We start from the raw sequence: 22655 nt of genomic DNA, 5'->3' as shown, positions 1-22655 counted from the left end.
TGTCCAAACATTCAACCAACATAACAGGTCATGAAGAAAGATGTTCCGCGAAAGATCATGCGTAACGACGCCGCGTAGTTAGAAGTATTCAACAGGTGTTTGAGTGGATTTATCGCTTAAACTTTTAGCATTTATAGCTGTTGAATTGACTTACACGTAGAAAGTCAACTTATTCATAATAAGAAGGAAAGTTTCAACTTATCGCGTTTCGCAGGGGGTTTCCCTTTTAGCTTATCTTTGTTTATCCACGCTGTTAACATACTTATTTTTTAGGCAAATCATAATTAGATCTATTGTTATTTTTTATTAATAAATTTTTTTTTTCATTTCTATTGGAATATTTGAAAAATTATAACAAATTCAAATACACAATATATTTTTGAATGCATAGTCAAAAACATCTGAAATAAGAATGTATTTCAGTTTTCCATTTATACATACACTTTCATACTGTACCGACGTCCAAAACAGCGCCAAGCACAGTGTGCCGTTTATTTTTACTTTACTCTCGTCATCGGCTTTTGAGCAGTTCCGTTGATTTGGTTTCTGTTGATTTGACCGTGAAAATCTTCGGTACAGTTTCTCAGTCACAGTGAGATGTGATAAGCAACCAAAATTGTCTAGCAACAAAATCCTAGCCTATATTCGTACCATGTGGTATCCGTTTTTTCACGATTCAAATGAGTTTCACGTGGAGTCTAATACATAATGATTTTGCTTTTTTCACGTATCGATGCGTTTACAATCTAAAATTGCGCGTAAAATATAAAAACTAAATTTTTCCGAACTATTTAGTTAAGCTCCGTAGTCTGCTAAAATTATACTTATAGGAATGGGTAATTTAGTAACAGAGCAAGTGACGCACCAGCAGAAAACCACTTGGAACTTCGTTCCACACAAGCTCGATGAGTGTCTTTTGTGTAGGTGTTGACATTTGTTTCGAATTGATGCCGATACCAATAGCATTTCATGGTCTAGCTCATTCATTCTTTTGCTCAATTGTATGCACGGCAGGTTAGGCAAACAAACCGTATCTAATATACCTCATAAGGACTTGATATACCTCGATGGACTTTTTCGGTTTTCTTTAAATGCTATACTCCTGATTTCTCTAACTAGAATCAACATGTTTTTAGCTTTTTGAAGGAAAACTTTCAAGCTATAGACCGAGATAAAATTCATGTGGCAGATTTGATTTGATGCATGAGAATATTTATATTTGTGTTGAAATTCAATATTTCATACTGGCAAATGTCACGGTGTCATTGGTATATAATCAGCAGCATGAATTTATTGAGCAACAAGCAAAGAATACTAGATAACAATTTTAAAGCGAATCAAGTAAAAGATGCATTAAAAATTATTTTCAAAACAATTCATTTGCTTCACCTTTTCTTATCTATTGGGAGACTTGAAATTATCGCGATAAGGTTGCATTGCGCTTCGCTATTAAAGAATCTAAATGATTCATCTATAGCAACAAGAAGGATGTTTGTAAATGTACTCTAAATACTGCCGGCAAGATAACGCTGGTGCAATGAATAATGATAGTGAATTTTAAAGTGTTGCCATCAGTTTACTATCGACGTTGCTGTGAACGGCGTGTAATTATACTTTGTTTTTTACTGCGCTTTTTCAGGATCGGCTATTCCTGCACGATGGCTTGCTGTGGGAGCGAAAATAAAGGCACAGGTGAGTCCACAAAATTTCAAAACCCAACTCTTGATTTCTATAACGTGCCGTTCGATTAAATTATGTTGCAAAAATTGAGTGAAGTAATAGTGCATAGAGTGTAGTGTAGATATTTTGAATACATTTTCAAAAGAAAAATGTTGTAGGAATATTTTGTTACCCTGTTTCTGTGCTTGTGTTACAAAACAACTACCAGGTGCGTATTATTATAATGCTCCGTTCTAATTGATGGTCGAGAGATTGCTAGCAGAAGTAATATAGAAAATAAAAGACGATCATTGTTTTCGTTAAGACCTATGTAACTCAGCTTATTGGCACCTGGGCCAATGCACCAATTGCGATCATAACTTACAAAAAGTCAATAACACATTAAGCGCTTCGTCGATCCCGTGGGACCGACAGCGCTCTTTCCCGTATGCCGGCGTCGGTCCACTCGGACCGACAGAGCCTGTTAGGTAGGCCAGCGTTTCTAAGAATCGCCGGCAGAACGAAAAGCAGTGCAATTTGCGCATAGCGCTTAACGTGATAATAACTAGCAAAAAACATATTTTTTCGGATATTAAATAAATGGATGTGTGATCTAGACATAAAGTAGCATTCGATACTGTAGTATGTAAATAAGACCCAGAACGTAGAGATTCCGCGGGGGGTCCGCGACAGCCGAGCGGTAGCGCCGGTTAGAAAATCGGCCCATGAGCGCCGGGGCTCACCACCTCGACGGCGTGGGTTCGAATCCCAACCGAGACCGGACCCTCCCCTGTACGAGAGGACTGACTATCCACGTACAACAGGGAAACAAGTCTCGTAAGCCCTTAACGGGCAGGCATGACCAACAAGGTCGTTACGCCAAGAAGAAGAAGAACGTAGAGATTCATGCCTCCGAATGGAACTGGTCGCATGAATGCTTCTGACCTCGGATCATATAGCGAGTGTAAGTCGTTGTGTAAATTCGCGGTATAATAAGTGCATCGTATCAACCGGTTGTCAGTTGAAAGCGGCCACTGGTAAGCGGTGCAACCATTTTAGAAGCGACTTGATAATTATATTGTAGAATTGCACAGCGCTGCTGGCCATGAGATCCCAAACCGTTGGAGCAGTAGATCAATGCAGTTTAGAACTCAACTACCTAATGGGAGATGCGATGCGAGGTTACTGTCTCGTCATTCGTAGTGTCCGTGAGGTGCTGTTGCCCCAAACACGGCGCTGCCCTACGGACAGCACAAAAAACTTGCACACATGACTAGCACCATACAACTCATGTATTTTTTATTTACTTTTCTACGGGCAAAGTAACGCCAGGCGGCGATGCGTCGCTACTTTGGAATCCAGTTGCTGGTCAGCTGTTGATCGAGCAGTATCGAACCTAGGTTATTTGAAAGTGATCCTCGTGTGTCGTGCTACTTGGTATATTCTTGTGTAGTTTGCTTCGTATGCGTAGGTGTCTCCGACGTTCCGTACATCCCGGAAGAACAAATTCTTCCATACCTGTTGTTACGGCATCGTAAACGAGCATTTCAGAGGCTTCGCATTTGCTCAAACGCTGGAGAACTGTGAAAAACAGAATCATTAGTGTGATGCACGACAGTGTAGCGTGCTGCTCGGTACTCAGTGCTTTGATTTTATTAGCCTACGCCTAAACTCCGAAGGCTTTAATTTCAGCAAATAAGAAGACATCATCGACACGATAGTGATTTACATAATGTCCATGACTCTTCGTCGACATCCAGAGCAGAGCGTTTTTGCCCACAAGTGCCAGTAGCGAGCAAATAAAAGAATTGCACAAACAATCTTGGTCGCGTCCCGGTGTGTTTACTGTTTGTGTAGCCTTGTGTGTTTTGTCAACCATACATTCACGACGTACAATGTCCACCAATGTTCCGGTAGAATCGGTTTTCTTGGACGAATTTGCCCGAATAAAGTTGCCAGCATAAATACTTTGTTCGGCACATTCGGTACAGATTGGATGGTATTATTTTAATGTGATTGCTATCGTTTAGGTACAACCATATCATATGAGAATTTTTTTTTTTACTTTGATTTACGTAAATTGTTGAAATGCGTCGAAAGCTATTTGAATTTTTGTTTGAATAAGCAATTTAGAACAAATCGCCACGCAGTTTGTGTTAGTCATTTACAAATCTTAAACAGCTGTTCTAAAAACTTCTTTTCACTGTTTGAACTATTTAAAAAATTGTATGAAAAACAAATCGAAAAACAAATTACTCATTTTTTTAAAGATAAGCCGCATTTTTTCCGCTCACAAGATGTATATACTGACGAATTTCTTCTTACATCACTATAAGTGAAATTTCATATCACTAATATGCGTTATCGGAAAGAGAAAGTGGACACTACACACACTTTAAATATTATGCATTCACGCCTACGCACACAACTAGTTTGTTACGAATACACATTGGTAAGATAAGATTGTATACAGAATACAACCTTATCTTATGTGGGCTACAGTTTTGATAAGAATATACCTGAGAAAACTTTGAAGAGCGCTCGTTAATTTTAGTGCTGCAGAGCATTTGCTTAGCGTAGAGTGTATCATAAACGGCGATTGCAATGGGCATTTGTTGTGGCAGTTCAGAACGAGTTGTAAAACCTTCTGATGAAGATATTCAACATCCTGCAGAAAGTAAGGGTGCTCAAGTTTGACTTACATTTCCGTAACCTGCCTTTAACTAGGCTCATATGTTTTCTTTTTTCTTCTTGCACAATAGCCGAGCCTCTTAAATATGACCCAAACTTCAGAGGTCCACTTTCAAAGCGCTCCTGCACGGATCTTCCTTGTCTTCTTCTGTTCATCGCATTTCTTGGAGCTTGGGGTTTTGTAGCTCATTATGGTGAGTAAGCTCGTTATGGTAAGTTTATAATTCAAAACATTCACTTAAAAAAACTTTTGGTTTCATTTCATTTAGCCGTACAACATGGTGACCTCAACCGTCTACTTGTGCCAATTGATTCGGATGGACGAAAATGCGGAATTGACAGTGAAGTTCAAGATGCGCCGTATCTCGTATTCTTCAACATTACCGAATGTGCCAAAATCGAAGTGCCCATTTCCGGATGTAAAACAACGCAGGTTCGCCAACAAAATAACAGATCGTGCTTGCATAAAAGCTAATTTGTGTCTTGTTTTTGGCAGGTTTGCGTCAATGAGTGTCCAACGGAAAATATTGATTTCGATATCCAAAGCTGTAACAATGCTGTATTCAGTCAATTTCGCGAAAAGCTTGTTTGCAAAACTAGTGTGAACAAAGGCGATATGAAAACGTGTCAAGACATACAAAAGAAAATTGGCGAGGACCTCTGTGCACAATTTATTCGAAAGAGTACTTCATGTAAGTATCGGAAACAAAGAGTAGATTTAATTTTTCAATTCAATTGACTGAATAATTCAATTCAATTCAAATATGCATTCTCTATCTCCCATCTGGACAATATTTTCGATCGTTTCTGTGTTGATGAACGTTTTATATATTGCTCGTTTCTTCGTACTACTACTGTAACTACTTTCAGTGGCAAACCGGTGTATATCTAACATAGACAAGGAATGCCCACGAGAATCTAAAAAAATACAGACATGCAAGGAAAAACTGGAAATTGGCAATATTTTGCAAGAAAACCCTAGCAAGCTGGAATCATTTTTGGCAAAATACGTCAATAACCTCGTTTCTTTCCTAACAAATGGCAAAGTGTTCCATAAGGTTTGTGTTTAAATTCCTCTATTGTCGTGAAGCGCTATTCAGTAAGTTAGCGCTAGTATTTTGCTAACAAAACTAATAGCTCTTCACTTTAATTCGTCGCGAGCACAACTGATACCGACTTCATGTTCACATTCTAATAGACAAATAAGCTATAATGTTACAGTAACATTATTGATTTCTGTTAATTCATGGCATATGCGCTAGCATTGCAAAAGATCTTTCTGCGCACAGACTCGGCTTATTTTTTGGATTTTTCCATCGTAATACAGCATTATTTTAAACAATTTTTCTCTTCTTTTTTATGTTTCTATCACTACATCATTACGCTACTCGCCTGTACAATGTCAGTTTCGAAACGATGTATTCCCGATGTGGGCACTTTCGCTAATGGGGCTCGTAATATTCAGCAATCGCTAGATGAGGCGATAAAAAATTTGAAACTCTTCATTGGGGTATGTTTCATTTGAAGTAGATGGTAGCTTTTAAGCTATTTAACCAATCATAATAGTCATGTTTACATACCAAACACAATTTCTTAACGTTCAAGCACCTCCATTGAATAAGTTTAATCGCGCGGCCAATCGCGTATTCAGTAATTTTTTTATCTGCTAACCATTTAACTAATCCAGTAGAGATATATCATGCAAATAGTAAAGCTAAATTAATTGATACTTTTTAATAAAATTTTCAGACCAGTCAAATGATCGTTGAAGATATTCTTCAGTCATGGCCGATAATAGTAGGATTCATAGGAATTTCGGTGCTCGCCAGCTTAATTCTTATTACGATGCTCCGTTGGATAGCGAAACCATTGGTGTGGATATCGATCATTGGTGTTATAGCAGCACTCAGCTATGGTGTCTACTACAGCTATCGAGAGTATAAAATAATCATCGCCAACCCGACGGATTCGCACGTTAATGTGTCTCCAAATTTAAGCTCGTTGATTAATTCCTGGTTCAAATCCGATCAGACGTGGCTCATCATACTGATAGTATTGTCAGTATTTTTGGTTATTTTGCTGTTAGTTGTGCTTGTTCTTCGAAAACGAATCGTTATAGCCATCGCGTTGATAAAAGAGGGCAGCAAGTACGTCAATCGAAAAAAAAAAAAAAATCCTCACAATTAAAACTTACACTGTAATGCTTCTTTCTTACAGAGCTGTCAGTGCATGCTATACGTCTGTATTCTTTCCCATAGCTCCATGGTTGCTGCAAGCGGCAGTGTTGGTATTTTCTCTCGTTGTACTGCTCTTCTTGGCTTCGATAGGTGATCCAGTGTACAAAATCGCTGGACTCAACAGCTCCTCCTGTGTGTGCAACAATGGATACAAGGAGGGTGATCTATGTGATCCTATCGTCTTCAATGAAAAATGCTCGAATAGAAACGATCAAACTCGATGCTTGGAAGCAGCATGCCGCTTTATGGAGGTTAAAACACCGCAAATTGTTGGATATTATCATGTAAGCTATCCTGGGTTTCGCTGTAGAATCCATATTACACAGTCTAATCCATGCCTTTTTGTTCCTTTGCTATTCACAGGCGCTGAACGTATTGGGATTCTTCTGGGGTATTTGCTTCGTGTCTGCGTTTAGTGAAATGGTTTTAGCTTTCACATTTGCCACTTGGTACTGGACAAAACCAAAGGCACGAGTACCGTTTTTCGTAATGACACGTGGCATTATGCTAACACTTTTCTATCACTTAGGTACCCTAGCCTTTGGATCTCTGATCATTGCTATATGCAAGATCATACGAGCCTGTTTGGAATACGTTGATCATAAATTAAAAGGGTACGACAACGGAGTAACTAGAGCCATTCTGTGCTGTTGTCGATGTTTTTTCTGGTGTCTCGAAAACTTCCTCAAGTTCTTGAACCAGAACGCGTACATCATGTGTGCAATTTACGGGAAAAATTTTTGCTCCAGTGCCAAGGACGCATTCAGTCTACTGACTCGAAACGTGTTACGTGTAATAGCGCTGGATAAAGTCATGGGATTTTTGTTTTTCCTTTCCAAGCTGGTGCTTTCCTGTGGTATGGCTTCGGTTACATACGTACTCTTTGAAAGCGACATACTTCCAACAACACTGAACTTTTCCTTTGTACCAGCTGTGCTGGTTTTCATCGGAACATTCATCATTGCTTCAATCTTTTTCAGTGTCTACTCTGTTGCCGTGGATACATTGTTTCTGTGTTTCTGTAAGTTTAACAGTTTTTAATTTGCTTATTTGAGTTTCAACGTAAACCTAATTTTTCATTATTTTGAATATAATCGACTTTTACAGTGGAAGACAGTGAGCGTAATGATGGCAGCCCTGAACGACCGTTTTACATGTCTAAAGGACTGTTGAAGATACTCGGAAAGAAAAACGTTCCCACCAAATCGCAACCAAATTAGAGCTATCAGTGAAACAACTACTCATGACGATTGCAGTATTCTGTAAAATCGTCTGATCGTAAACTATCACACGACAAGCGGCCAACCAAATTTACTTTCATGTATTTAGTGATCTGGATGAATACTATATCGTCATTCTAAATCGTATAAGCAAGATGTTAAATCTAAGACCATATTTTATATACTTATACATACGCAACGTATAAAACTGGTGTGATAACAAAAAGCGATTAACAGTGGACATGAAATCATCGTAAGATGAGAAGCGATGTAGACTAGTATGTTCGCAGGAACAAAGAGAAGGCAATATACAATAATTGTATTCAATTATTACCAATACCTCTAAATCCAACTACGCATCGTATTGCGATGTCTTTTTAATAACTTATTTACCGCTAAGAATGAATGATGAACGAGTAGAAGTTTTAAGGAGATAGATTGTTCGATGTTCTATAGATGAAATCGGAAAAGCGACAAGGAAAAGTATTTCAAACGTTTGAAAGCAATCATACATTGCATTGGAAGCGTTATGGTTTATTTGTTACCAGAAATGTAATACAGGAATTGCGAAAATGAATTGTGTCATTACAAAATATTTTGTATCTTTCTACTGTATGTAAACAAGACTTTATTGCATTTAAAGTCACCTAATGTTATTGTCTTAACTTCATTCAACTTAACATGAAATCATTTCACTGTTTTTTGTACCTGGCATATTTTGCTGAAAATTGTTTCTAGTTCTAGTTCTTCATTTGTAACGATTTAAGTTCGCATAAAAAATCGACAAGTTTACCAAGGTAGGTAATTGAAGCCCGGTATTTTTCGACCGCCTTAGCCTTCAATCTAATTAATCCGATCGAATCGAACCTTTGACGTGATATGTATGAAATTATTTTCATAAATTAAAATAACTACAAGACTCTTCAATTGCCGCTCTTCACTTGTGTTTCCAAAAGAGTTGTGTGCGTTCGTTGATGTTATATGTTTCATGTTTTGTTATTTTACTTGTCTAAGCCACTTTTTCATGCAGGTATCTGTTGGGCTGGTATTCAAATAACTGACCAGTTCTATTAGTTTCTTTATATTCAAATTAATTGAGACTTTCAGAACATAGTGTGTCGATTTACGAATTGTAACGCGTTTTGCGATTTAATTTAACGTGTTAATCCGATGGAATGTAAGTTTAAATTATTTGCTATTCATCATACCAGAAAACTATGTTCGTTGCTTGTTTAATTCATTCTATGTTGACTACCGCGATACACCCACGGCTAACGATTGAACAACGTTCTTTTTTTGTCTGGTGGTAGGCAGATCTTTCGGTATGTGTACAACAGCTCACGATTTCTATGTTTTCTGTTTTATTAAGATCCACTAATTCAACACAGTTAATGCTCTAGATTTCCATGTGCACTTCGTCATGTAAGGTTTGGAACTGGTTTGAATGTTGTTGTTTCGTTTGAGAATGTTTTCCATGCTTTCACTGATCTGTTCATTGGTACTAGGTATGTTTTTTTTTAAACTTTCAAGGTACTTGACAGCTTTCCATTTTTACGGTGGGTAGCTGTTGAATCTATGGATCGTCTTTGCATGGAGTAAGAATGACATCGCTCACAATCTTCGCTTTGATGATAAAATGTCGATTAGATAGACCCGCTAATCAGTAGTGGTTTTGTGATGCGAAGTGTGAAATTATGATGTATAGGGGAGAGCATAGATCGTGATGCTTTGATGGCGTTATCCAATTGTTTCTCAGCTCAGTCTCGATTCAACCGTCGATCTCGTTGAATGTACTACTACACGCGTCAAAGGAATTGGGCTCACCACCTCGACGGCGCGGGTTCGTATCCCAACCGATACCGGACCCTCCCCCGTACGAGAGGACTGACTATCCACGTACAACAGGGAAACAAGTTTCGTAAGCCCTTAACGGGCAGGCATGTCCAAGAGGTCGTTACGCCAAGAAGAAGAAGTTGTGTTTTTGACTCCTCCGGCAAGTTTCATATTAAAATATTCATCCGGATATACGATACGATTTATTTTGCGAACACGTATGTTTTTCGAAATGAAACAACATGTTCAGTCATGTCGAAATGAAACAAGTAATGATTTGAAAAGTCATTATTCCAATCCACCTTCCATCCAGCCATATGGTAATTTTTTTTTTTCTATTTGATTGCTTAATGGCACTATGTGACCTTCAAACTTGCATACGTTATTACTGTTTGATATAGACATCAGGCAATACAGTCAGCACATGACACGGTTTGGTTTTGATGATCAATATGTTAAAAAGGACTGATGAAAATGGCTTAAACAAACATGCATGCATGTAGGAAAACATGTTACCAACGAAGACTCCACATAAATATTTGTTTGCCATATCGCTATTTTGACATGTATATTTACTGTCTGTCCTTGGGTTATCGCAGCTGTTCATTACCATGTGTGAGAAATCAATCTACAAAATATGTTATACAGTACGATAAACTAAAATTGGTAAAATTTTCTTCCCAGTTTAGATGTACAACTGTATTACAATATTGTTCGACAGGTTTGGGCTGGGCAGGGGCCCAGCAATGAATTTAAATATGCCTATATGCTTCTCAAAACACCTCTTTGCCAGTAAAATTGCTTTAACTTAGCAGATGACAACATATTCTTCATGAATATAAAAAAATTGAATTTACTTTAGCAAAATGAACATTTAGTGAAACTTTCAATAATTATTCACCAGTTCAGCAATGTAACGAATTTCAAATAGATTGCTTGAAATTGAATTAGATGAATTAAAGACAATTTAAAAGAAATGCTGAAATTTTCTTGCTTTGGCAGGCTTCGGAAATGAGCACAACCGCACTATCGCTCTTTCGCACGGAAGAACTTTCGGAATATGGTTTGAACTAACCGGTTAAACCAAGATAAATACACACTATATATTTCCACTTTGGAGGACAGCTTGCGCCTCGGCCCCATATATATTGTTGCTGGTCATGCCACCAACAACTTACAATTATTCTATGCCAACTTGCTATCTATTCGCCTGGGGAGGGCTTCATTTGGCCCAAATTATGCCCCCTACTCGCCGCAACGTCGCCGTTTTTTCCATGTTTGCGCCTGAAAGTTATGCAATAGGTGGCACATAAATTCAGTTTGAATATTTGAACAGTACTTTCTAACTGTGTTCTGTACGTATTAATCGTATCTACCGGGCTCTTCAATTGTCGTTGCCTTCTGTAACAAAGTGGATTTGCGACCGAATCGCGAAGGTACACGGTTGCGGCGCCAGTCGTTTTCAAAGCGAGACTTTCTCTATACTGTTGACCTTTGGTCCTCGTTTCAAGCGCTTAGGTCCGAGCCGTTACTAGGTCGGACTCAGAGGAAGCGCTGTTAAATCTTGAACCTAGGACTTGGGTTTCTTCACAATACTTGCTTCAATGTCTCTGCTCCGTGCTGTGACTACGTCCGCAGAGGAGATTTAGTTGAAGCCTGAATCTGGACTTCTTCTTGGCGTAACGACCTTGTTGGTCATGCCTGCCCGTTAAGGGCTTACGAGACTTACCCTATTGTACGTGGATAGTCAGGACTCTCGGAAAGGGGGAGGGGGTGGGGGGGAGGGGCGGCGCTCATGGGTCGATTTTCTAACCGGCGCTACCACACGGCTGTCGCGGACCCCAAAATCTGGACTTAAGGAGTTTGGGCTTCTGGATATCGTATCTAATTCGTGACAAAAATATTATCATCGTCGCGCACATCACTTGTATCGATATAGATCGTAATGAATGAAGCGTTCCTGTCTAACTTCAACGATAGATTCAGTATGATGCATATTGCATCACGTGTTGAACGGGTGACGGTACCAACACAACTCGAAGTCATAGAAAGTTGTACATATAAGGTTAGTGCGGGAGTTTTGGCCCACTGGAAAGAAGATTAAAATCTCCGAAGCTGTCATTATTTCAATCCTTCATGCTGTAAGCAGATAGTTCGGCCACCTTGAAATATAAGCAACCACTGCTTAAAAAAAAGGAAGTAATATTTTTCTTAAGCTTTGAGTATTTTTCAGGAATTATCAAAACGTTACTTCAATTTTTTTAACTCGAAAAATAATTTTCATTTCGATATTAAAGTGGGCCGAAATAGATGCAAGGAAATCTGGACTGCTGATTGTCGGAAACTTTCTAGACGAAAATGCGATCATCGTGTAAACAAGGGGATATTAAACTATAAAATTAAAAATTTTATCTCACTTATTTAGCAATGATGAAAGTAAATAATAGTCTCTAAATTATTTTAAAGGTTATTAAAACCATAAAACACATAAAATAAGCACAGGAGCGGGTCCGGTTGGGATATATGTTTCACGTTTTATTATTTTACTTGTCTAAGCTACTTTCTCATGCCAATAGAACTTTGGGGTAGTATTCATTTGAGTGTTGAGTTCTATTATATATTTAGGATGAAGACTTTCAGAAAATAGTGTATCGATTCAAGAATTATAGAATGTTGTTCGCATTTAAAATTGACGTAAAAAACGTCGATACGAATATACGTATGAGTTATTTCCTATTCAACATACCAGCAAACAATGTTCTTTGCCTGTTAATACTCATTATACGTCAGTTACCTCCTTACATCCACGTCTAACGCTTGAACAACTTCCTTCTTTGTCTTGTGATGGACACATTTTTCTATAGACGTATAATAGCTCAGTGTTTCGTATGATCTAATTCAACACCGAAAACGCTATAGATTTACATATGCACTTCGTCAGCTAAGCTTTGAAACTGTTTTGCACGTGTTTTGAATGTTGTTAATTGTATCATTTTATCCACATCTGTCTCAAAAGGTTGATACACCAATGGATGACAGGGACAAACAAAATAAATAAACAGTAGGTACTGTAGGAATTGTGTTTTCCATGTCTCCACCGATCTGTTCATTAGTCTTAGGTAGGGTTTTTTATTATTCGAGTTTTCAAGGTACTTGACGACTTATCCATTTTCACGGTGAGTAGCAGTGGGTCGGTTGATATTTTGAAGGTTAATTAGGTTCACACTTTTTATTGAATACCTGTCATAACAAACAACACGTGAATGATATCTGTAAAAAAGCAACCAACCCTTTATTTGATGTCGAATCTCCAGCACGTCTTGGCACGTCAGAATGGCATTGTCAGTGAATCTTCGCTTTAATGATGAAATGTCGATCAGATAGACCTGCTAATCAATTCTCGCTAATCATTAGTGACTTTGTGATTCGAAGTGTGAAATTATGATATCTAGGGGAGAGACGCTTTACTATCGTCATCAGATCGTTTCTCAGATCAGTCTCGATTCAACTGTCGATCTCGTTGAATGTAGCTCAATATCGGATTAAAGAAGCATACCAAATAGTGAAGTGAAGGTGAATGTCGTGCTCATCGATGCTGGGATTATATTAGGGTGTGTGGAAATTAATAAAAATTAATGTAGTGAACTTGTTTTCGAAATAATGAATATTTATGTCCTACTGAATACTATTGTTGCGATTTCAAAATTCTCAAAACGAATGTTAGTTTTTTTTCCTTTTATATTTTGCGCTCAAATTTTGGTAAAATGCTGTTTGTTTCGATTATCATTGCAAATAGTGGCTTTTTGAACAGCGGCCAGAAGATCCTACTTAGTGAAAACTCAGTATGGCCTTTATTCAGAATGTGCTAAGATAAACGATAAATAGAAACTCAATGCAACGATCCACAACTGTGTATCAATACAAATATTACCATTACGTGTTTTATAATATTTCACCGTATTTAAACCTGCGGTGGGTTCAACGTTACGCGAACGCCGCTGCCCGCGGAGTGCTTAACACTCTCAATAAATCACAAGAAGTACCGTTTTCATGATTTAATGTTATGTTTCTCCTTAGATTCTTGATCACAGGAAAATATTTCTTAAAAAATATTTTAGTAGAATTTAATGACAAAAAAAAAGTGGTTGTAAGCCTTCTGCAGTAAAATAATGAAAGGATAGTGTCGCATAAGATCACTGTGATAATATCTTTAGAATTATTTAAAAAATCCATGGCACTTTTAAAGCGAACGAGCTACAAATTCGAACAACGGAACGAGTTTATTGTATAATTTATTGGATTGACTGAAAACAAGCATGTGTTTGCAGCAAAACAATGGACAGGTTTTGGAATCATTTGTATTTTTTATTCTTCTCTTTCTTCTCCTTTTGCTTCGGCGTACCGTATCGACCGTCTTCTGCCATACCTACCCAAGGGCTTGCCAGATTTTTCCTTTGCGTGGGTTGATAGTTTCACCTTCTCGTAGAAGTGAGGGTCTAGTCTCAGTTGGGTTTTGAACTCACTCGAACAATTATTTCAATATACGTAATCTCAACGTTGTCTGTTTACACGTTATATTAATCTGTACCCCTAAAAAATCAACAGCAGTCCGGCTTTGCGGTCTTTAGGTTACATGTAAGTGATAACAATGATTTTTTGTATATCGTATCTTTTTGATGCACTTCCCTACGAAGTATGTGAAAAATAACGATCAAAATAATCGTCACCAAGTGACCCACGGAACAATAGAGTGGCAAAAACTAGTTCATAGTTATTTTATCAGATACAGTACTGTTAAGTTAAATTAAATTTTTATAGTTAATTTTTAAATTAGCGTCATACAACTTTGCGTACGTGGATAGTCAGATCTATTGTTCAGAGAAGGGTCTGGTCTATGTTGCGATTCGAACATGCCGTCGAGGTGGTGATTTTCTAACCGGCGCTACCCTTATCTCCTTACGTACTGGAGAATTACCTTACTGTCGATAATGTGTTGGTGGAACTATACTAATAAACTTAATTTGCTTAAGCAAATACAGAAATTTGATACATAAAATAGGCTGCCAAAAATCTTATGATACAATAGTTAAAGTCTATGCAATGGTTAAGCACACAAAAAAGAAAATAAGGCAAATCTTTGCTAGAAAGACAAGAAAAATCAGAAATTTCTAAGCTTAAATTGAATTGTTGTCCTGTCAAATTTAGTTCCAGTATAGTTTTTTCCCATATTAAGGGGAAGCAATAAAACAGATTTGGAAATGTTTTGTTGTCATTTCTAGATAATATTCAAAAAACCCATTTTACCAATTTCAATAATGTATTTTAATTTCTAAATTTCTTAGAGTCTTAGTTTGTACCGTTAGGTATGAGTCATAAGAAACCCAATGGCAGTACTCAAGGTAATGAATGGAAACACTCTTTCATCTGTAAATTGTTTTTACCCCCATGAAATCGGAATAAATTTTCTCGCTCAAGGTCCGCATGAATGAAAACTGTCACTAATTTCAATCAAACTAAAGGAATGAGAACTTATAATTTATCGAGATCAAGAAAATTTCCATCCATGTTGTCTCCCTTTTCGATTATTTGTTCTCTTTTTACAAATGTGTTTTGTAATGTGTGACCTTGTACCTCACATATGTTAATACTATTCGATATAGACATCATTAAATACCATCAGCACATGACACGGTTTGGTTTTGATGATCAGTGTTAAAAAGAACACCTTCACTCAACCATTCTATAAAGCTTTTACATAAGGTAAACATGAAAATGGCTTAAACAAACTTTATGCATGTACACGTTACCAACGAAGACTCCACATATATATTTATTTGTCATACCGTCATTTTGACATGTATATTTACTGCCTGTCCTTTGGTTACTGCAGCTGTTCAGTGCCATGTTTGGGCAATCAATACACACGAGATATTAGTCAAAAAGGTGTTAAATTGTAACTTGATGATCATTTCCATTCAGTTATCAATGTATGAGTATGCAATCAAAAGCAGCAAATACCTCTATATTATGTGGCGCTTTAGAAATGTTGCAGTAACATACACAATATGGTTGTACCAACCATTGATTTTTATGATAAAAACTGTCTACTGCTCCAGTACGATAAACTGAAACAGGTTGAGTTTTCTTTCAAAGTTAAATGGAGAACTGTAAAATATTGCTTGGCAAGGCATACCATACCTAGATGAACATCTAGTAAAACATTTAAAAATATTTGAAATGTACAGAATTGAAATTAGATTTTTAGAAATTTGTATAGGTTTTGTTTTCTAGTATTTTAACCACAGTTTGTTTTGTAGTAAAAGACAGTTTAATAGAAATATTGAAATTATCTTCCTTTGGTAGGCTTTGAAAATGAGAAATTCCCACGGATCAAACGGGGTGTTCAACCCTGGTTATAGCCGAGACTCTGGTGAAAATACCGATCCCGGCGTACGCAAACCAAGGCCAAAACTGTCACAGGTGATTGTAACGAGACCGCACTACCAACAGGAAGACCTCAACAATGCGTTCAACTATTTCAAACCTAAATCGAACTTCTATCAAGATGCTCTCGAAAGCATGCGAGAAGTGGATACAAAGTCCTGTATTACTAGTCTGTTTCCCATTTTTCAATGGCTCCCGGAGTACCAATTTCCCACCGACCTTTTGGGTGACATCATTAGTGGCATTACGGTAGGTGTTATGCATATACCGCAGGGCATGGGATATGCACTACTGGCCAACATGCCACCGATAACGGGAATCTACACGGCGTTCTTTCCAGTGTTTATTTACTTCCTGTTTGGCACATCACGGCACAATTCTATGGGTAAGAAAGCATCGGTAATGTACGATCGCTAAGAACATGGCGTACATGTCAACTTTTATTCTATCCGTAGGCACACTAGCGGTCGTCTCAATCATGACTGGTAAAGTGGTGTACAACCATTCCGGAGCCGGATCGAACTATACCAATCTGGAAGTTGGCACTGCACTTTGCTTTATGGTCGGCATAATACAGGTAAAAACTCTCCAGCTCCATCTCTCTCTCCATCAATCGTATATCATGATATGGATTACATTTGCAAAGAAATTTTTGTTCAAAGAGAGATAATAGAGAGAATAGAGTTCTTCCAACTGCTTTTTACCTGCTTTTTATCGGAAAAGGACAGCTGATTTTTTATTTATGATAAACGAAATTCTATTTCAACACACAAAAATGCAAACATCTGATTTCTACACTTGTATCTTTCTTAAAATGCATTTGCTCGAATTCTCTTATTCTTTCTCAACATGTTTGTTTTGCATTCACAATTACTAAATTCAAGGAATACAACATTTGATACCATTATATTATTAACAATATTCAACACATCTCGAAGCTGAGCTATTTTAATTACTGACCGTACGTCAGTAAAACCATGCTATCTACCTAAATATAATTGTAATATATGATTGATTTCAAGTATAATCAAAGAAATTAATCGAAGTCACAAAGAACGAACTTTTACATGATAAAAGAGTGCAAACGAAAATAAGTACATATCAACATTAATGGTTGAAAGTAATACTTTGAAATATTTTATCTTATGTTTATGTTACTTTACGGATTAGAAAATTGATTCTCTATTCAAAATTAGTTTAGTAGTAGTTGAAAATAATTGATTCATCGTATCTCATACTTGCAGCTTGTCATGTGCCTGTTGCGAATGGGCGCCGCATCGTTCCTGCTTTCAGAGGCGCTCGTTTCAGGGTTCACTACTGGTGCGGCCGTTTATGTTTTTACTTCGCAGATGAAGGACATTCTTGGCGTTACCTTACCGCCATTGGGCAGCAGATTTGAAATTGTTAATGTTAGTACGCGCTATATTCTGTTTTTTCGCTCACAGCTATTAATGCCTTTTTTATATTTTAGACATATTATGAACTTGGAAAAAGAATTCCCGACACAAACTTGGTTTGCCTCGGAATTGCAGCAGTGGCAATTATCATATTGTTGATAAATAATGAAATCATCAAGGTTTGAAGGGTTAAGAAAGACGTATTCGCGGCAAAATAATTCAACATTTTTTTTACTTTCAGCCACGGCTAGCGAAACTGTGCATTATACCAATACCGATTCAACTGATACTCGTTGTCAGTGGTACCTTTTTATCAATACAGTACAATTTAAAGGATAGCCTAAAAGTTGTTGGAACCATACCACAGGGGTTGCCCGGTAAATAGTGTTGTACCTAGTGAACTGAATCACATTCGTAAGAAAGAGGTTTTATATGAATAGCTATATATTTTTTCTCTTTTTAGCTCCGCAAATGCCCAACGTTGACATATTTTCTGAAATATTTGTAGAAAGCATCACCGTGGCCGTGGTTGGGTACACCATCTCGGTTTCTCTTGGCATAATTTTTGCCAAGAAAGAAAACTACGAAATCGGCTTTAACCAAGAGCTCTTGGCACTCGGGGCTGGAAACCTTTTCGGATCATTCTTTTCATGTTTCCCGTTTGCCGCTTCTCTGTCACGTGCCGCGATTCAGTATCTAGCTGGTGGAAAAACACAAATTACGGGACTGGTGTCGTGCAGTCTGCTGGCGGTTGTCCTACTGTTCGTTGCATCATTTTTCGAACCACTACCCCGATGCATCCTTGCTAGTATTATCGCCGTTTCGGTGCAAGGGTTACTGATGCAAGTAAAGGATTTGCCACAGTTCTGGCGGCAGGGATTTTTCGACGGCGTCACCTGGGTGCTGACTTTTGTATCCGTCGTGTTCATCTCAATCGATGTTGGATTGATCGTTGGATTCTCGCTTAGTGTTTCGACCATCTTCTTCCGTGCGCTTAAGCCCTATATGTGCAAAATGGGAAATGTTCCAAACTCGGACGTCTATTTGGATATCACCCGCTATGAAGGGGTAAGCAAGAAGGAAATTTCGGTAGTTTTCAATTTCCTGTATTAACTGTGGCAATTCCTTCGTTTTAGCTTATCGAGTTCCGTGGCATCAAAATAATTCACTACAGCGGTGGACTACACTTTGCCTCACGCGCCACCTTTAAAAATACTATCTGCCAGTTCCTGGACATCAACCTAACGGAAGAAATCAAGCGCCATAAGGCAGCTGAGTTTGTTGAGGCAGAGGATGCGGTAAAGTTTTTAGTACTGGACTTCACGGCCCTCAGCTACATTGATCCATCTGCGATCTCGACGTTCAAATCGTTCGTAAAGGAGTTGGAATCGATTAACATACAGACACTTCTGGCCGGATGTTCACCGCTGGTATTTGAGAAAATGAAGAAGTGTAATTTCATTGGCGGTGAAGAAAACTACGTTCGCACTTATCCGACCATTCACGACGCGGTCCACTATGCACAGAAGCAACTGCGACTGCGCACAGGAGGCGCAGTTGAGACGATTCAAGAAGTACGATTGTAATGAATATGTTTATACCGAAAACTCGCTAGGGGAATTATATTTTTGGCTGCTCCAGTGAATAAATGCAATCTAACCTATGATTTGTGTCTTGTTCATTACAATTGCCACTAAGACCGAAAATAGACGGGACGCGTCCGCGTCCCGAATGTAATCGAACATCAGTCAAAATGGCGTCTAATTGTCATTTTACGAATTATCATTTACCCGCGTGGGACGCATCGTCTAGGTAACCACCTGCCATTTTGAACGCGCGTCGCCAGCTTAACCATCACCCATTCAACCAAAGTTACCTACGTAGACGTTCAACCGGACTTCCCGGGTAGTCCATACATTTTGTATGGGAGACTCCGTTTTCCTATAATTCAGACTAAATAACTTTTTATCTAGACGTCGGATCGATTTGAAATTTTCAGTGAAGTTCAATTTTAAAAATTCATTAAGTATGTTAATTTGAGGTTCCAAAAAATGTCACCCTTCACATCTATGACTCAAATCTGTGTAGCTCCAACATTTTAGATAGGAGTTTGAATTTTCTGTATTTCACTTCTGTATATGTAGTATACATATCTTTGATCATTGAAACTGAATTGCTTGAAATTTTTAGAAATTTATTAATTAATTAATTTTTTTCCAAAAATGTTTTAGAAATTTTAAATGTTCAAAAAGGATTGTTTCATTCGGAAACACGAATTCAATAATTTAAACAGTTATGCCTTACGTTTAGGTCTTAAAATCTTAATCTAATATTAAATACAAGTATGCTACACATCATTTGGTTCAGAAAATGTCCATCACAAATACGTTTATTAGTCGCTTCTATTCGACTATGTGTGTAATTTAAAGTACAACAAAAGCTAAGTAAAAGTGAGAGTTATGGAAAAACTCAATCCTTAGAATAGATAAAACCGAACGGACACATAAAAGAATTACCCGGAACACCATTTCCGACGAAAATAGAATTAAATAACGGACAAAACTTTGTTCCCAGTTGCAGCATGAAGATAGTATGAAGCGACTGAGGGTTTATTAATTTTTACAATATTTTATGCAACTTTCCAAAAAATTTCAAGTAGTTGAGTATCTAAGCGCAAAGATATACGATCCGACATATCAATAAAAAGATATTTAGTAATAAGTACAAGAAAACGAAATCTCCCATACAAAATGTATAGACTACCCGAGAATTCCGGTTGAACGTTTGAGGGGTATCAACCGAAAAACGCGAATAAAAATTATGTAAATTCCTTGGAAATTTTTTTTCTCTAGCAAAACGTTAGAAAATGAGTTTTTCTAGGCATTCTAAAATTTACTTTAATCCAATCAAAAGTTATAAAACAAAATTCTAACAACTACCCGGGTAGGCGGATGAACGGGTAACGGTTAAAGAAACTTTATTTTAGGTTTTTAAGAAGAAAAACTCATTCTTTCTTAGCGAGGCAGAATGCTAAAATATTGCTTGGATGTCCAAAAAATACGAAACCAATTGCCATCGTTATATAGCAGTAGTATTGATAGAATCTTTATTTTTATAATTCTCAGCTTCAAAGTCCGGTGATGAGATGAGACAATAAACCCTACATTTTTACAGTGCACGTGTAGCATGCTTTTTACAATCTTTATTTTCGTAATTCTCAGTTTCAAAGTCCCGCGATGAGATGAGGCAATAAACCCTACATTTTTACAGTGCACGTGAAGCATGCTTTTTACAATATGATTCTAAGTGTAAACGGAAATCGAACACGGGTTTACCAAGAGCGAAGCCGTAGTCTTGCCGAGGAACCATAGTACAAAATAGAAGTAACGAAAAAATATCGCTACTTGAATGGTAAACGTTGATTTTGAAGAAACATTTTATTTCGTACTATAAAAGATCATCCCAACCTGGATTCGAACACCTAACCTCTGCACTATGGAGCGAAAAGAGGAAATTGCCAGGATAAAATTCGGAACCAACTGTTTTGCAATTTTTTCATTGTAATATCCTGTAATACTATTATATTACACGAAATTGTGATGTTTCTGGACAATCCCGCCGACAATCCTGCAAAAACCACATAATTTTGGAATTTTCTATGGGTGAATTATTTTTTCAATCATTGTTTTTATATTAACTTAAAGATTTTTTTAAATTTGATATAAAACAAACTAAATTTACTACAAACTTTCATTCAAAATATTGCCATCTGGAAAATAATTGATATTTAAACCATCTAACGCGGACATAACGTCTTCTAACGAAGAGCTACTATCTGAATATTCTGAACTTGTACCATCATCCTCTTGGTTTTGAATTGGCAAGGGACTGCGTCTGGGTAAGGGATTTGGGTAAAAGAGTAAATGAGGCCCCGGCCGCCATGTTTTCGATCGTGGCTACACCTCTTGTGGAGGTTTAAACTGAATGTATGCAATTGGTGATACATTAATTCGTTAAATTCAACCTACGAGTATTTGAACCGTAGTGTGTACCGTTAATTTCGGCTACGCAATCAACCTAAGGGTGCGGTATGAGGGGGGCCCACGGGCCCCCCTTATTTCTCAAAACTATAACAAACTCTCTTTTTCGGTAGACCTAGCGCAGTCCGCTCGCTTCGCTCGCTGCGGGCGCGCCGCCGTTTCCAATTCATTTCTTCGGGTAAACTCATTGTTTCATGCTGTCCACCATGTGTGGTATAGTTTACTTACTAGTAACTTAACATGTAAAAGTATATTAACCCGCATTCAATCTCCACTGGGTGATTAGTTTAAACCGTTATGTTCTTTTAAGCGAACCGTTAGCGTTCAAAAATTCGAAACGAATGCATGTGTCCCGCTTTGCATAGCTTCAGGCGCTTAATGTGAACCAGCAGGAAGAGGAGAATCTAGCCCGGGGCCTCATTTACTCTTTTACCATCCAAGCAGCAAGGTAGCAGAATACACAAGGTATAACAGTTTCACAGTGGGATACAGCCCTGCACGACAAAATCAAACTGTTTTGTTCTGTGTCGTGTTTGTCTGACATGTTCGATGCAGGTTGACAGAGCACCTCCATATGATTGCATGGATTTGATCGTTTTTTTTTTGTCGTGTTTGTCGTGTTTGTCTTGTTCGATAGCTCACAGAGCGCTGTCTTAGGCTCATGTCAGAACAGTCCAACAAACCAGACAAACACGACACTGTCGGAGAGGTGCTCTGCGAATTGTCGTGAAGAACTGTCACTCATCCAAGCAGCAAGGTAGCAGAATACACGAGGTATAACAGTTTCACAGTGGGATACAGCCCTGCACGACAAAATCAAACTGTTTTGTTCTGTGTCGTGTTTGTCTGACATGTTCGATGCAGGTTGACAGAGCACCTCCATATGATTGCATGGATTTGATCGTTTTTTTTTGTCGTGTTTGTCGTGTTTGTCTTGTTCGATAGCTCACAGAGCGCTGCCTAAGATAAGCTTAAAACAATTAACATTTCAAGCTCCATTGCAGAACTTAATCTTCCAAGCAAGTTCTAAGTAGAATACAATGTAGAATGCAATATGGCATGCAACACAATTGCAAGGCAAGATAAAATGCAAAGATGCAACGTAATCACAATCAAAAGCCAAACGGGCATGTA

General features: G+C 37.8%; 2 protein-coding genes across 4 annotated transcripts; both read left to right on the top strand.

The window, feature by feature from the left end:
• Positions 1-1642: 1642 nt before the first annotated feature.
• On the top strand, positions 1643-8384 carry LOC131283999 (choline transporter-like 2). Of its 3 annotated transcripts, none has more exons than XM_058312853.1 (10): positions 3032-3096; positions 4214-4336; positions 4422-4544; positions 4620-4783; positions 4847-5042; positions 5757-5860; positions 6100-6497; positions 6568-6871; positions 6951-7608; positions 7695-8384. In XM_058312853.1, the coding sequence occupies exons 2-10, from the start codon at positions 4264-4266 to the stop codon at positions 7805-7807; spliced, it is 2133 nt and encodes a 710-aa protein (XP_058168836.1). In that variant the 5' UTR covers positions 3032-3096; positions 4214-4263; the 3' UTR covers positions 7808-8384. The 3 variants fall into 3 exon arrangements, with proteins under 3 accessions (XP_058168835.1, XP_058168836.1, XP_058168834.1); XM_058312851.1 differs by lacking the exon at positions 5757-5860 and adding an exon at positions 5221-5408; XM_058312852.1 differs by lacking the exons at positions 3032-3096; positions 4214-4336; positions 5757-5860 and adding exons at positions 1643-1692; positions 5221-5408.
• A 7628-nt stretch (positions 8385-16012) lies between these two features.
• LOC131285097 (pendrin-like) lies at positions 16013-19067 on the top strand. Its single transcript, XM_058313955.1, has 7 exons — positions 16013-16469; positions 16540-16661; positions 17329-17493; positions 17556-17660; positions 17723-17858; positions 17945-18549; positions 18618-19067. Exons 1-7 carry the CDS (start codon positions 16013-16015, stop codon positions 19065-19067), a joined length of 2040 nt encoding a protein of 679 aa, XP_058169938.1.
• Positions 19068-22655: the final 3588 nt, after the last annotated feature.

The sequence above is a fragment of the Anopheles ziemanni genome, chromosome 3 (genome assembly GCF_943734765.1).
Source record: "Anopheles ziemanni chromosome 3, idAnoZiCoDA_A2_x.2, whole genome shotgun sequence".
NCBI classification, from domain to species: domain Eukaryota; kingdom Metazoa; phylum Arthropoda; class Insecta; order Diptera; family Culicidae; genus Anopheles; species Anopheles ziemanni.
This window is presented reverse-complemented; position numbering and strand designations above follow the sequence as displayed.

What these genes read in the sequence shown, in the direction of transcription:
- LOC131285097 (XM_058313955.1), top strand. Translation starts at nt 16,013, where the DNA reads ATGAGAAATTCCCACGGATCAAACGGGGTGTTCAACCCTGGTTATAGC. An exon ending in ATCACGGCACAATTCTATGG is followed by an intron (nt 16,470 to 16,539) that starts GTAAGAAAGCAT and finishes TTCTATCCGTAG; the next exon opens with GCACACTAGCGGTCGTCTCA. An exon ending in CATACCACAGGGGTTGCCCG is followed by an intron (nt 17,859 to 17,944) that starts GTAAATAGTGTT and finishes TTCTCTTTTTAG; the next exon opens with CTCCGCAAATGCCCAACGTT.
- LOC131283999 (XM_058312851.1), top strand. Translation starts at nt 4,264, where the DNA reads ATGGGCATTTGTTGTGGCAGTTCAGAACGAGTTGTAAAACCTTCTGAT. An exon ending in GGGTTTTGTAGCTCATTATG is followed by an intron (nt 4,545 to 4,619) that starts GTGAGTAAGCTC and finishes CATTTCATTTAG; the next exon opens with CCGTACAACATGGTGACCTC. An exon ending in CCGGATGTAAAACAACGCAG is followed by an intron (nt 4,784 to 4,846) that starts GTTCGCCAACAA and finishes TGTTTTTGGCAG; the next exon opens with GTTTGCGTCAATGAGTGTCC.